Source organism: Macrobrachium rosenbergii, chromosome 41 (genome assembly GCF_040412425.1).
Source record: "Macrobrachium rosenbergii isolate ZJJX-2024 chromosome 41, ASM4041242v1, whole genome shotgun sequence".
In the NCBI taxonomy this organism is placed as follows: domain Eukaryota; kingdom Metazoa; phylum Arthropoda; class Malacostraca; order Decapoda; family Palaemonidae; genus Macrobrachium; species Macrobrachium rosenbergii.
Genome location: NC_089781.1, coordinates 27645179 through 27661653, shown reverse-complemented (window position 1 = coordinate 27661653; position 16475 = coordinate 27645179). Strand labels below are relative to the sequence as shown.

General features: G+C 39.6%; 1 protein-coding gene across 2 annotated transcripts in view; it reads right to left on the bottom strand.

Annotated features, from left to right (window-relative positions):
* Positions 1–16475, bottom strand: part of LOC136826769 (uncharacterized) — a 171149-nt gene that overhangs the window by 10799 nt on the left and 143875 nt on the right. The window contains exons 6-8 of one of the 2 annotated variants that reach the window (XM_067084191.1): positions 7039–7156; positions 5848–5939; positions 3814–3984 (exon numbers count right to left, since the gene is read on the bottom strand). In XM_067084191.1, the coding sequence (XP_066940292.1) occupies positions 3814–3984; positions 5848–5939; positions 7039–7156 (381 nt within the window). The remainder of the gene's footprint in view (positions 1–3813; positions 3985–5847; positions 5940–7038; positions 7157–16475) is intronic. The other variant, XM_067084192.1, reaches the window with a different exon arrangement.

The following is a 16475-nucleotide window of genomic DNA, read 5'->3' as shown; positions in this document are numbered from 1 at the left end:
AACTCATCACAGGGGTCAACAACAGTACAATCAGGAGGAGTCCTTGCTCCCTTTGCGACATTTTATGCAAAGGGAGTGGGGGTCTGATTCCACACTACAGCGGAAGGGGCTGCACTTTTTGTCCTTACCAGGGCAAATCCAGCGCACAGGCTTATCCAAGTCATGGGTTTGCAAAAGATCATCTACTTTACAAACATGCACAAATACACAGGAGAACAAGCTAAAATGAAAACAGGAACAAACACACCATGAACAGGCTGAAGCCTTAGCATCCAGAAAGTCCGAGCAGAGAGCCGCAAAACATGTCTGCATCGGACAAGGCCGAAAAGTAAAGTGAATGTGTGAATCTGGGCAGTTGGTACCGTGGGTTTCCCACTGTTACCAACCACATGCCCAGCTGGTAGTAATACCAACTCATGCCTTGTAAGTCTTCAGCAGCCAGTTCAGCTACGCTGAAAGTATCCCCATATGTAAAGGACCAAGGGTTTGTATTTGTGTAGGAACAAATGTGGGATTGGATGATACACGAGCATGTATGATATATTTCATTTGTTTTACTCATTTTGCCCTATCATAGAAACTGTGTGTGTGTGTGTGTGTGTGTAAAAACAGTGTGTGTTTACATCTTTAGTACAGTAAGTTCAAAGTGAAGCTACAAATTTCAAAATTGATTGTACTTCTTTAGAAACTCGTGGGGTTGCCAGTTAGTATATTTTATTCCAATTATTGTCATCTGCTTTATCTGATAATAAGTATCAGTGATTAACTGTAGAACCACAGAAGGTATTTCCCCAGTGAATGGTCAGTGTTAGTTCAATAACTGTTTATTGAAGAAAAAAAAAATTCCCCCCCCCGCAAAAAAAAAAGAATTTCCCCATAGAAACATCTGCGGCTCTCAGTGTGTGATATCAAGTGTTCACCATTGACGGGTAGCAGATACCGAGTGCATAAGCATTGGCCTAAAGTGATTTGTAAATTAACTTTCTACTTTTATAGCGTCATATCGAAAGTTATTATGATCTCTTTTGATAAAGCACAAAGACATTTTCTTTTGAATGAAATATAAAAAAAGTTGGTGTAAAAAAAAGACATTTAGCATCTGATTGAATCAAGGAAAAATTTTCCAGCTTGTTATTTAATAAATTGAGTTGTTTGGATATCTAGATGGTTGTAAACATGATTTTCCATTAATTAGGTATCATTATCAAGTCAGGGGGAAAAAGTCAAGTTAAGTCGGGGAAGTGAGGAAGTCTAGGCCTAGGTTAAGTCGGGGAAGTCAAGTCGGGAAGTCAAGTCAGGGAAGTGAGGAAGTCTGGGCGCCAAGTCAAAGTCAAGTCAGGGAAAGTGAGGAAGTCCAGACCTAAGCCAAGCCAGGGGAAAAAGTCAAGTCCGGGAAGTCAGGGAAGTGAGGAAGTCTACGCCAAAGTCAAGTCCGGGAAGTGAGGAAGTCTAGGCCTAAGCCAAGGCAGAGGAAGTGAGGAAGTCAGATAGATGAATTTTCAGTTGTATTCGGTCAGCCTTGGTGGATCTTAGACTTGAATAATTTGGGAACACTTTTATTATTTGGAGAAGCCCTCTGTATTTGTAATGGTTCTGTATTTGTAACGGAAAACCTGTTTGCAATCAAGTTTACCCTTTCAATAGTGGTTACTTTCTGTCAGTTATTGCAAACATAATGAAGGAGGGAACTGATTTACCTGTTTATTCAATATTACTGGCTGGCAATGGGGGTATTGGGTCACAGTCCTCCCCAACCCTAGTAGGACACGACTGGTGATTCATAGGTTGGGTAGATAATGTTACGTTTGTGTCGTGGGTCGAAACTGAAGCCAAAGCTGAAGTAGAGTCTGAATGGTCGGGTCCTAAAACCTAAAATCAGAACTACCAACCACACCCAACTTCTCTGTTGAATCTAGGTGCATTCATGACTGATTATGTTTAATGTTACAGAGATTTTCCCCTTATATTCTATTGATACTTGCATGTTTTATGCATCTTCACTAAAATAATTGATAATACACTATGATATTAAATATTTGTTTCCATATTGCTCGAAATATACAAAATGTTTTCAAATTGTTTTGTTTCTGTAGTTTGAAGTAATTGCTGTAATTTGGAATAATTACTATTACCGTCATTTTTTCTTATGATTGTTATAAATATCATAGATTTGATATTTGTGCATCATATTTTAGCTTTATTTTGCTTGATGGAGCTTTCAATGAAAAAAAAAAAAAAAAGTTTTTCAGCTACGTGTTGTAGTTGCCAGTTAGTGAATTTTGAACAAAATCCTCTGAAATTTGTAGTTTCACGTTTGGAACTTACTGTACATATGGCATTTCTCAATAATGAACATCCAATAGTACATATTGCATTTCTCAATGATGAACTTCCAAAGCAAATTCATTTTAAGAGCACTACTAAACAGTGGTTGATCATTTTCTGTTTTATTGGAATTAATTTTTTTCATTTCACCCAATATCACGGAAGCTTTACTTGTGTGTGTGTGTTTACATCTACATGTGGCATTTCATTAATGATGACGCCACCACCTCTACATACCTCTTTCACTTTGTGTGTGTGTTTTTTGGTGCAGTATGGTGGTTTTTTTATGCTTTGCTTTATTTACTGTACAGAATTTCATTGCAAGTTTAGTTTAGTATGATTATTATACATATCATAAGAGTATACAAGATATTTTAAATATTTTATCACTGTTGATATTTCATCTCTAATTAAAAATGGCATTTACAATGAGAATTTGTAGATGTTGGCAACACGTTGTGCTATTTATAACTTGTCTCAATGCCATCAAGCAAAGTAGTGTGTGCAGTGTGTGTGTGTGTGTGTATGTAATGCATACTGCACACTAAGGATATCAAATGCTTATCTCTCTTTGGTAACACGTTTGATTTTTACATCTTTTATGCTGTAAAAATAAAAATGAGAATAGTACAGTATAAAATGAAAAACAGAGGAGCAAGTGTGTTAAAGGCTTTAATGCATGTGATACCTCAGTTTTTTCTCTCTCTCTCTCTCTTTTGTTTTATTTGTGCTTTGTATTTCATTACAAGTTACAGTACAGTGCTCTACATATACTTTAATAAAATGTGGAAAAATCATAAATGTAAAAAACAAAATGGAAAAGCTTTAACAAAGTTAAAAACTTTAACAAAGTTAAATTTCCCCCTCCCACTGAGGGGGTGAGAATGCTCCACCCACCTTCCACAACAACCCTTTCCCTGAGTGAGTTCCTCTACACAGCCTTACTGCCCCTACTCTCCCTGGGTGCCCAGCCATTCAATGCCCCCATCCCCACCACCACCTTCACAACTCTCCAGGCTTCGCCCACCTCTAAACCCTTTCTTAGTTTCTTCACAAGTGTAAACAGTGTTACCATCATTTTCTTGAGGCCATGCATTGCCAAACATCGGAGAGCAGGCTTTTCAAATTTTCTATTATATATATTTATACCTTTGGCCCCTGGTACAGTGCTGTCAGATAATGAAGATCCAGATAACTGAGCAATTACTGTGTTGTGCATGAATGGCACAAGATTTCTTTTTTCTTATGAATGAGTCACTATCAAGTAACACCTATGGTTCTCAGTATTACAGTATAAATAAAATTAACATTTCAGTACATCACTGGGTATGTCATATTTGACAGGATTTCACTCCACAGAATGTTTTTGCTACCAATCTTAAACAATGAAGGTTAGACATTTTTTAAAAAAAACCTATTGACAAAATTGTACATCTAACTTTGCAAGATGTTACAAATGCTATGCATCAAAGTATTCAAAATACAAACCTCTATGATTACTTTCATGATAATTCATCAAATCTTTTGTCTTGAAGCGTTTTCCACAAAAAGAACACTGGTACATCTTAATTGGAGAGTGACATATGCGACGATGTTGGTTTCTATGAGAGGCACTCAAGAAAGTTTTTCCACAATCTACACATGTATATGGACGAATACCTGAAAACATATACCAAAACTGAAATTAACAAAAGACTATTGTACTAGCATACATACTTGGTTTACTTTCACTCATTTAGGCATAAGACATTATTTTACCCAAACTAACACAAAATATTTTTTTTTTACAAAAATGGCAATATCAAAGACTTTTTAAACATCTGTCAATTCTGAACAATTATCATTCAAATTTTATAACCCTGTGTGTGTGTGTGTGTGTGTGTTGGGGGGGAGGGGTACTACTGAACATGCAACATACCATCAGCCCCTAGCTTCACTCACTTCAGCTTTTTACTGTACAATACCTCCATTCTTGCTTCCTTCCTTCCATACTGCTATGGGGTTTTCTCTCACTTTCATCTTTAGATCTCTTACCTTCTCTTTCATTTTCTGGATATCTTTAACTTGCTGTCCAACCACTCAAACTTCCTCTTTTCACTATCTTAGCAGTGAGCAACTGAAAGTACCTAAGTACTTTGCTTTATTTAGTCAAAAAATTCATGAATCATTCATTCATTGATCCCAAACTGCACTTGTTTTATTTTATACTTTTCATCTGCTCAATTTTGTTTGCTCCTAATAAAATGTCTAGCTCTACTTTGCATAAGTAAGATAAGAGCAGCAACAATAGCTAGAAAGAAATGGACTACTTGTATCAGGAAAAAAAGGTGGCTAAACATTTGGTACCTCTCATGCAACAGAGATGTGGCCACTTAACAAAGATGACGATGTTAACTTTCAAGAAATATAACTGCAGAATACTGATATTCATGGCTAGTGTATAGGCAAATGCAAAATTCAAATGAATACATTACTGAGAGGTATGGTGGGCAAAGAGCTACAAATGCTAAATGCTGTCTATTAATGGCTGGTTTTGGTAAAATAATAATTCTAGAGAATACAGATGTCCAAAAGCTGGACAACAGACTGAGGCCTAGAGAATATGGACTGTGCATGTGATGATAAAAATAAGAAGGAAATGGTCATGAAAGTAAGAAGGCAAAGACAAGTAGGGGGCCATGAAAATCATGGCTGAAGACCTGAGCCAGATGGAAATTCAGGAAGGAAGAGCACACAGACAAAAATGAAGAGAACTCATTTTACATCTGAATTTTATAAAGGGAAACCCTGATGTTAAAATGTTACTGATGACTTCACCAAGAGCCATCTTTAAAGTAGCCTTTGATGACAAAGACTATTTGAACTGAAGCCTAAAGTAGCTTTTTACTTAATGAAACTTTTAAGAAACTTTTCCATAATAATGAAATAATTACTCATTTTCATCCAAAAGACCTTTAGGAGCCTGAATTAATCATAACTCCAAAAATTTCATGGAATTAATCATAACTAAAAATGGTCTTTTGAAATAGTCTTTTCAGTTATTGATATTATTATTACTATTATTATCACTGTACAACATGAAAATATGTCTCCAAGTCATTATTTTCTTTTTTAATAAAGAGGGTAGACCTCTTTTCCTGAATTTTCTTAATAAAGAGGGTAGACCTCTTTTCCTGAATTTTTAAGTTTTCCATGGGGCTCACAAAGGTTTTTTTAAGTGAATGATTAAAATTGAATCAAGACACGAGTTAAAAATGGACAGCTATATGGGAAGAAATCATAGAATTACCACTTGTGAAACATGGGAATGTTTCGATAAGCTTGATCACATAATGTAGTGTGCTACTCAAGTCACTATGTAGGCAACAAAAATGCACAACTTACCTTTGGAAAGACTTCTGAAGAGTAACATACACCCTCAAAGATGTTAAAGAAATATAATGCTGACACTTGAACAATTACATTGTATGAAAATAAAAATAATTATATGAAAATATTAATTTTTTATTTTCTGAACATTACCTGAGTGAGAAAGAATGTGTTTCTGCATGTAAGATTCTGTTGAGAAACTCTGCCCACACTTATCACAGGTAAATTTTTGGTTCAGATGATACCTGAGGAAACATTTTGTGAATTAAGAGACTGAGAAAGAAGTATGGTACATGACAACAACTAACAGGACTCGATAAATTGTTTAAATAAATCTTAATCTCAAAACTTTTCATATTATTATTAAATGTACCACATTTTTTTCAAGAAATTATCGTACTCTCTATCAGTCATGAGAAGTAAAGTTTTCAAGATCATTACTACTTGCAAGAGTTTATAAGGCTAAAAATACCTGTGAATATTGCCAAAAATTTCTTGTAGCTCAAAAAACACATTCAATACTAGTTTTTCAAAAATAGTCACTGTTTATTGTAATGGTCAATATTAAACCCTGGCTGAGGATTTCCTTTACAGGCAGTCCTCGGTTATTGGCGGGGGTTCTGTTCTGGGGGTGTGACAATAACCAAAAATCGCCACTAACCGAAAATCGGCGATTTCTGGTGCTTTTTCGGCGATTTTCGGGCTCATCAGCACCGAAAAGTGCCAATTTTCAGTTATCAGTGCCTCTGTTAGGTAGTATTGGTGTCAATATCCAATTGTTGGCGCCGATAAGCGGAAATCGGCATTTTTCAGTGCCGAAAATTGACGATTTTCGTCGCTAGACAAGCACCATAAAACCGGATTGTCATTAACTGAGCCCGTCATTAACTGGGGACTGCCTGTACTTAAATTCAATACTGAGCTTAAGAAAGAGCAAAAATCATTCAATACTGAGCTTAAGAAAGAGCAAAAATCAATAATAAGACAAAGTTACTGTAGTTACAAGTTATAATGGATAATTTAAGGCAAAGATTGTATGCACAAAAATAAATATTTTAAGTTTAACTGTTTAACACTGCTGATTAATATCTGTACTCTGCAATGGCATAATAAAATCAAAACATATCTTGACTGCAAACCTCCACCAAGGGCAAGCAGTCAAGCCTCAAAAGGTTGCTTTCCTCAAAAATAACATAGGTATCACTGCAAAAATGTATTCACCTGTTGCCAGTTAGGCCTACTTAAGGAAAAATTTTAACAAAAATCCATTCACAACTTTTTGCATAACCTGCTATTTAACAGACAAACAAAAATAAAACCACCACTTTATCAGGGATAACTAACCTATAATGACATCTCATGAGACTAACTGACGAAAAAACTTTTTTGCACCCCTTTGCTTTGCAGGGAATGGTCTTGGGTTTATGTACGGACGTCATGTGCAGACGAAGTGTATGTCGATCTATCAGAGAAAATATTAAATAAAAAGTAAAGCACAAATAGCATTATTTCTCATCCAGCAGCTACTACAAGCTGGAACTTAACAAAAATAATTGTGAAATGAAGACAAATGGTTGATGTACCAAGTGAACTGATTACAATATCTAATCATCTTTTTTACATAATTACAGTACTACCTAAAATGAAAAATGAGTAAAGCACACTTAATGATCACTATAAAGATGGTTAAGACATCTTAAAACAAGAAGAAAGCATTCATTTACATGCATTTTAGCATAATATTTCAGTCACAGCTTCAGTTTTCAAAGACATAATCCAAATCATTGTTATTATAAATAGTTAAATCAGACCAATGAGTCACAGAAGTTACTTATAACGTTAACCCACAGGGTATCTTACTTAATGATGGGGAAAAATTGGAGCAAGGCCGAGTTCCTTTACAAGAGTTTAACAAAACAAAGTTATTCATTGTGTGGACTGAGACAGATTCCAAACACATGACAATTGTGTAAATTTTCCATGGGTGCTTGGTAATTTGGTACCAGAAATTATAGCCTTCTGGCACTGAGGTCCTGCCTCTTTGATAAGCCCATTCTTTGGCCATCTTAAACTACTGTGCTGCTACTCATACTCCCTTTATATTGACTAGCCTTAACAGATGATCCCAACATAACAGAATAATCCTTACAAAACATCAAATTACTATACCCACCAAAGATGTCATGAATGTCGAATGAATGCAACAAAATACGAGTACTGTACATACTTTTAGAAATATTAAGCAAACAAATCAAATTAAAATACAAGTAAAGGCTCACAGATCCAGACATCCTGGATCCAATTTTCTTAAAAGATATGACAGTTTTATGATAAAATAAAGTTTTATATATATACTTAAAAGTAATTACATAGCTATGAGCTTTCTATCTACAGCAGTCTAAAAATTCAAAATTTATGGTAGCGTAGCATTTGTTTTGGTGTAGGTATATGCCCCACCCACTATCAGGGACCAGGAGGAACAACTTAGCAGAGAGCTACAACTATGTGATTACTTGGTAAGTATATGTAAAACTTTATTTTATCATAAAAATGTAATTTTTATATAAATAACTTACCACATAATTACATAGCTGATTCCACATTGAAAGGAGGTGGGATCTATGGACATATTCTACACCAAAACATTAAACATGGTAATGACTTTGATATAGACCAATCGCTAGCATTGAGACAATGCTTGTTGTTTCCTTACTTACCAAGGGAGCAACTGCAGATAATTACTGCCTCTGCTGATGCTCCTCTTGACCTGTAGTGGGCGTGGCTGTATAGCCCAGAGTCGCCCCTACATAAACGGGATCTTTGCAGCAAGGGACGTACGCCTGTGGCTAGCAAAGTTAAAAAGAGATGCCCTTGCCCTGGGTGAAGACCAGAATAAATCAGCAACAATGTCACCTACACCATAATAGAAAAGACCACCAGCCTAACCACTAAAAACTGGTGGGCAATCCAGGTACTGAGTACCCCCAGGCTTCCCACCCATAAACTCAACACCTTAAGTCAAGGCAAGGAACAGTAGAGGGACAGAAGGCCCCCTATGCTTCCTCTCCCAACACCATGCCAGCCACGGATAAAGGTCCTAAAGCAATGAACTTTTCGTAAGTAGTTTCCAAGTCCTTGAGGAAGTGACTGGTGAAGACTGACTTGCATCTCCAAAAGGTAGATTGGAGAATACTCGACAGGGACCTTTTGTGTTCGAAGGCCAAAGGGGTAGCAATGGCCCAGGCCTTGTGGGCTTTCACTTTAATGACCGGTAAGACCTCTTCATTAATCTGGGAGTGAGATTCAGAAATCAAGCTTCTCAAAAAGAAAGAAATAGCATTCATTGAGAGAGGACAGGAAGGGTTCCTCACAGAGCACAAGAAGTTGTTTGATAGCCTTCTGATCTTCTCTGTCCGATAAAGGTACTGTAATACCTAAGGGTTCTTACCAAGCAGAGAAGTCTCTCCTCTTCTTCTGGCTCGAGGATGTCCATAAGTTTTTATTGGTGAATGAACAGGGCCACGGATTAGAAGGTCTTCATTCTTGGCGAGGAATCCAAGACAGAAGGAGCAAACTGCATCCCCTTGAGAAAAGCCAACTCTCTTATTGATAGCTTGGACCTCACTAATCCATTTGGCGGTAGCCAAAGCCACAAGGAAGAACATCTTTTTTGTCAGGTTCCTAAGAGAGGCAGAGCAAAGTGGTTCGAAGGGGAAACCTGAGAGCCATTTTAAAACTGTCCAAATTCCAGGAGACAACGTTAGACTTCTCTTGTCTAACAGAATCAAAGGACTTGATTAGGTCACTTAAGTCTTGGTCAGAGGACAGATCTAGACCTGTGTGCTTGAACACCCAGCTGAGCATAGACCTATACCCCTTGATGGTGGAGGTCAAAAGCTTCCTGGAGGTCCTCAGGTAGAGCAAGAAGTCAGCTACCTGGCTTCTAGAGGTCTCAGAAGAGATATTAAAGTGGCTGCACCATCTTCTGAAAACTGTCCATTTGGACTGGTAGAGCTTGCTAGAAGAAGGTCATCTGCATCCAGCAATAGCTTGTGCAGCGTGTCTAGAAAACCCTTTCGCTCTGACAAGATGCCTGTCAGGGTCAGAGCAGACAACCCTTGATGGTACTGGAGGAAGTGGGGTTGTTTGAGCAGCGACCTCTTTTGAGGCAGGTGCCTTCGGAAGTTCACTAACAGACGTAACAGGTCCAGAAACCATTCCTTTCTTGTCCAAAAAGGAGCAACTAGGGTCATCGAGACCTCTTGGTGGGATACAAACTTGCTGATCACCTCCCTGATCATCCCGAAGGGAGGGAAGGCATAGAAATCGAGACCTGTCCAATCCAGGAGCATGGTGTCCGTGGCTCATGCAAGAGGGTCCAGGACAGGGGAACAGAAGCGAAGACGACAATGGTTCCTCGATGTCGCAAACAGATATATGGCTGGTGTGCCCCACAACCTCCATAGATCGCTGCAGACAAGAGGATCCAAGGTCCACTCCATCAGAAGAACCTGTTTGAGCCGACTCAATTCGTCTCCTAAGACTTTCCGTCTCCCATGGATGAAGCGAGTCACAACTGAAACCTGGTTCTGCTCCGACCAGAGGAGGAGCTCCTTTGCCGACTCATAAAGAGAGAAAGATTGGGTGCCTCCATTTCCAAATGTATGATAGAGCTGTCTTGTTGTTGGCATGGACTGCAACTGTTCTGCCACGAACCAGGCCTCAGAAGGACTGGAGACCCAGGTGAACGGCTTTCATCTCTTTTACTTTGATGTGGGAGTCCTTCAGAACTTCTGACCATGTCCCCAACACTTCGTGAGACCCAAAAAGAGTCCCCCAACCCAGATCTGAGGCGTTGGAGTAGAAGTCTAGGTCAGGGCTCAACGGAAGAAGAGACTTCCCCTCCAGAAGTCTTTCTTCACCCAACCACCATCAAAGATCCTGCTTGATCTCCAACGTGATGGGAATGACGAAGGAGTCCAGCTGAGTCTTCCTGCTCCAGTTCACTTTTAGAAAGAATTGCAGTGGCCTCATGTGCAACCTTACCAACCTGACGAACTGTTCCACTGAGGCAAGAGTTCTCAAGAGACTCATCCATTGCAACACTGAGCAGGATTGAAGAGACATTAACTTTAGGATGGTCTGAAGACAGAAGGCGACTCTTCTGGAGGAAAGAGAAGCCTGGAAAGCCTGAGAGTCCAGAATCACCCCCAAATAGGGAATCTTCTGACTAGGGATCATTTGCGACTTCTGGTCGTTGATCAGGATGCCTAACTGCTGTATCAGGCGAAGAGTTCTCATTAAGTCCTCAGTGCATATCTCTCTCGAAGGAGACCTGAGAAGCTAGTCGTCCAAATAGAGGCATAAATTTATGCCTAGGAGATGCAGCTATTTGCCCAAAGGAGCGAGAATACAAGTAAAAACTTGCGGGGCCATGGACAGGCAGAAGCACAAGGCCCGAAACTGGAGAACCCTGCCCTGGGAGACAAATTGAAGAACTTTCTGAAGTCTGGGTGTATGGGGACATGAAAGTAAGCGTCTTGCATGCCCAGGGTGACCATCCAATCCCTCTGTTAGATGGACAACATGACTGAGTGACTTGTTTCTATATGAAATTTCGTTTCCACAACGAACCGATTTAGGTCGCTGACGTCTAGGATGGACCTCCTGCCCCCCCATGATTTGGGGACCACGAAGAGCTGGTTGTAAAATCCCACCGAATCGTGATCCTTGACCACTCTACTGCTCCTTTGCGTAGAAGAGAGTCGACCTCTAGGGAAAGGGCTGCAAACTACTCCGAATCTGTCAAGTAAGCTGGCAAGACGATTGGCGACCTGGTTAAAGAATGTGGCCAGTTAATATTCTTATTTATAATCATTTTGCATTAATTAATACCCAAAAATAAAAATTAAAACCATTTGAAAGGAACAGAGTAGCCTTCTCTCAACACCTTGACTATCTATTGAGTTTTCTGCACTTCTGTGGCTCCATTCCTTCCGAAAAAAAGAGGAAGTCTTCATCCCTCCTACCAGGGCAAAACCTAAGGACTGAACAAAATCTCACTTCCTGGTTGCTGGTTTGAAGGTGGACTTCTTGACTGACTTCAAGGAAGGACGTAGATTGGTGTGAGGTTTTGAGTGGGTCTTCTGTTTTCCCGTGTGAAAGGGCTGGGGCTGAAGCAGACAAAAGGATTTTGCAGGAATGAAAGCAGAGGCTCTCGGCCACTTGACAGACTGTGCTACTAGATCATTGGTTGAATTTTCTGTAAAGCTGACAAAATTTCCTTGATGACATCTCGAGGAAGAAGGTGGGGCTTGTCCAGAGGAGAGAACATGAGTGCCGACTTCTGGGTAGTGGTAACCCCTTTAGGGGTGAAAGGGCACCTCAACTCTCTTTTCTTAAGAATACATAACAAAAATAGGGAAGCACGCTCAGCACAGCCATCTCTCCCAGCCTTATCAGCGCATCATAAAACACCCAACCAATCCGCTGCAAAATCTTCTGCCAGGACTGGACACTCCTTAGTCTTCCTGGCTAACACATCAATGGTCCACTCAAGGAAGCTGCAGACTTCTAAAACTTTAAAAATATTCCTGGTCACGTGGTCTAGCTCGGACGAGGAGAATATGATCTTGGCCGAGGAAAAGACAGGTCTACGAGCAGCGTTGACTAGGCCGGATAAATCGCCTTGGAAGGCGGCAGAAACTTGCAGAGACGGAGCTTCCCTGGTGGCGTAAAAGCAGTAGCTCCTCTTCACAAGTCTGCATAGAGGAAAAGCAAAGATGGCCTTGCCCTGTTCCATCTTAGGGGCCAACCAGACTCCCACTTCTCGTAGCACCTTCTTCACAGAAGAGGAAATAACCAACTTTAGGAGGGAGTGGTCTGCTGGGAGTTTCCTCATGAGGAAAGTTGAATCGGGAGAAACTGGGGCAGCAGGAGCGAAAAAGTCCAGAAAGTTACCCAGGAAGTATTTAAGCAAGGTGAAGTAGACCAAAGGAGGAGTGGAGTCTTGCTCTGCATCCTCCTCGTCCAAAGAAACAGGTGATAACACATATCCATGGACTTAGACTGTTGGAGTTTTCTTCAAAAAACTCATAAGCTCATTCACATGATGCTGAATAGAGGTAAGTGAAGAGTCGTCCTGCACTGATGAGCGCGACTTAGGAGGTGGAGAGACTGGCGCCAAGCCTTCACGCAATGGCACCAGGTGCCCAGGAGCTGGTGCTGAGCAGTCGGAAGCATGAGTCTGACACATTGGAGCAAGCGTCAAATGTCTGGGAGAAGAAGGGAACTCGGGAGCAAGACGGAGCTTCGTCGAAAGACGACGGGTTCTTGATCAGATCTTCCTGGTGCTTGGGAGCCAGAAAAGGGCGATCATAATACGAAATCGACTCCGGACTGTCCCAAGCAGACCACAAGGGATGTGGCTGAAGAGGCAGAAGGCAGAACAGTGAAACTGGGGCTAAAACTGGCCTTCTTGGATCTCTTGGTAGGCGGAGGTGAGCCGTCTGCACCAGCGGTATGCCTCTTGAGAGGGCAAGAAGAGACGAGGTAGCGCCATAGACACATCTTGCCAGGACTGAAATCTTCTGAATCAGATGACAGACGATGCACACTGATAAGAGATGCCTTTCCAGTGGTGCTCTGTTGCAGCTTGAGAATGTGCAACAGGCTTGACGGAGGAGGTGATTATCCATGGGCAAACTTCACCGGCCTCCCTTGGGCCTTCGGTATGTCTTCTCCCCAGTGCGGGGGAGTGGGATAGGGACCTTCATCTAGGAGCACCAGTGGGACGGGCAGCCACCTCCTCAACACACTCACTCTGCACTGCACTAACACTTTTCACATTGCACTTTTCAACAAAGGCCTTAAAGAGGACCCCAACTCCATCACTGTGTTGGCCAAAAATTTGAGCTTTTGGTCAAACCTAGACTCAAGACTGGCAATGGTGTCAAGATTGGAAGCACAGGAACCTGGAACAGGAGTACGTGGAACAGAGGTAGGAGGGCTAAGGGTAGAGGATGAAACAGGGATTTGAGAAAAGGAAATAGTACTATCCTCTACAGTTCCTGTCACAAGAACAGGTTCTATGTTAGCCCTATTCTCAGCTCAAGCAGCCGCCTTCCTTTTCCTATCCTTATCTAATTTGTCCAGATGGGACCGCAAAACTTCCCATTTTTTATCGTCACAATCATGACATTCAATGCAAGTGTTGTCCTTACTGCAATCTTGCCCCCACACTTAAAGCACTTCATATGGGAATAGTAACAAGACTTAGTAAGTTTAGTCCTACAACCCTCAGAGCAAAATCTAATGCTTGAAGAGCTAGAATCAGACATGCTGAAAACCTGCTATAATTGATGTCAAGAAAGCTAACACAATAGCTAAGGCTTGATGGCTATAATGACTAAAGAGTACTTCACCGAGAAACTCGAAAAACATCCAAAAAGGACGAAGACTGCAGGAAAAACCACCGATGTTAATTCGGAGCCGGCAGAAAACAAACTGGAGCTCTCTGCTAAGTTGTTCCTCCTGGTCCCCAATAGTGGGCAGGGGACGTACCTACACCAAAAAAATTGCTAGCACTACTGCGAATTTTAAATATTTAGACTGCCGTAAGTAGAAACCTCATAGCTATGTAATTACTTGGTAAGTTACTTATATAAAACTAAAGATTTTGCTTTTTATATATATAAAAAGTAATTAAGAGAAGTTTGAGATGATGAAAAACAAATGCAAGAAGCTGTATTTCATCTAACACACCAATCGTATAAATTTGTTACTGTGTTTGGTATTATTTTAGTGATACTCTCTTGTGTATCCTAACTATTACATCCAGGCCCTGCCAGGCTTTTTAAAGATATATATTACAGCAATATTGTTACAGTATTTATTTTGTATGGCATACAAAAATTCATGAAATCTTTACACCATCCAAAACAGACTGTAAGCTATTAAATCTTATTCTACTGTAAATCATTAAAACCTTAGGTGAATATGTAATGCACTATTTGCTAACACCGTTATATTAAATACATTCCCTTAAGGGATATTAACTATTACTGTGTACTGCATATTGAGATCATAGTTTGAATATAAGCATATTATGGAAACAAACTGACACATACTGATTTCTCCTAAGTCAAAAATCAACCTGTGAGTACTCATACAATTTAGAGAGAAAGGACGATGCAAAAGTGCAATTGTCATTACCTTTGAAAAAAAAGCAAACAAGATCTAAATGCTACCAAATAGTTTCATCATATACTGTACTGGACTTGTATGAACATGCAATACCTGTTGGCCCCAAATATAATTTAATTTAATAGTTACAACTGAATTAAAAATGAACATGAACTAAATAATACCCCTAGTCTTTTGTTTGTGTCCTATGGACATGCAAATCTTAAAGTACTCTACTATATAGTTAAATTTACATTGTAAAAGTTCAGTTCATTTATTGATTACATGTACCTGATTATTTTACTACAAGTTTAGTTAATCTTAACATAGACTGAGACACTGATGAGCATGAAAAGTTCTGACACAACACGGCTGGGAGGTTTATACCGATGTTATTTCACGACCTATTCAAGTTTTTCAGTTTGCTGGCATTTCAGCTTTGGGAAGGCTCATTTAATATTAAAAGGAATGAACAAAAAAAAACAGAATACAAAGTAATTTTAAAATAAATGAAGTGCAAAAATGACGAGACACTCAAATATAACAGAACAACCAAAACAAATAAATTACAGTAACTCATGAGTGGTGCTATGTTATTTTTGTTTCTGAAATTTGCTAGTCAAAAGTGGGGTGCATCTTCGAGGTTGGAGTATTTTTAATGTCAAGAATATGTTAATTTCTTATAGATAATCTGCAATTTTGTTTTTTGTTTTCATTTTGTTTGAAAATTTAAGCCTTCATACATTCATTGTCAATGTTTTCCATTGGAGGCAAGGGAGATGGAAGAGAATAAGAAGGGAAGGACACACAAGCAGCTAATGAGAGAACAAAACTTCTATGATGTAGCCATGGCACATCTTTCTCAGCCACTCAAAAGCAATAAACAAAATGACAACTAATGATGATGTTACTTTTCAGCCACTAAGTCGTGAAAGCTCCAAAGCAGACGAAGGCTGCCCAATCGGCTTTCCTGGCCCTCCCACCCCATAAGCACAAGCACTCACCCTGGCTTACCCCCTCACAATACTCAAGCAGCTCAAAAGCAATAAACAAAATGACATTTAAGTGACGGTCATGCTTTTAAGCCAATAACAGTTGTGAAAGCTCACATGCAGACAAGGGCCTACAAACAAAATAGTACAAAGTCACACAAGGCTGAATGTCAAAAATAATAAAAATACACTACTATATAAAATCAATGAAGAACTTGGAAACTGAAAACTTGTATTGTACGCTTATTTACATAACATTCAGTTTCAGCATTCAAAAGCTTGGCACCACTGGTAGTTGTTCATGTGGTTCAATTAAGTGGACCTGTGGTAAACTGGGGTGTCACCTTTGTGCTTTGCTTGCACTTTGTGTTTTGCTTGTGCTTTGTGCTTAAATTCTGCCTTTACAGGTCTTTCTACCCCATGGCTTCCAAGAAACCTCTATTAATTTTCATGACATTTTGATGGAGGATAAGGTGGCTATGATAAAATGGCTTGATAAAGGTGAGAAGTTTGCTGCTATAGCAGACAACAATGATGACATCATCCACAACAAACAGAAGGTTTAACCCACAACCAAGAGGAGTTTCCTGCAATGAAGGGTCTTCA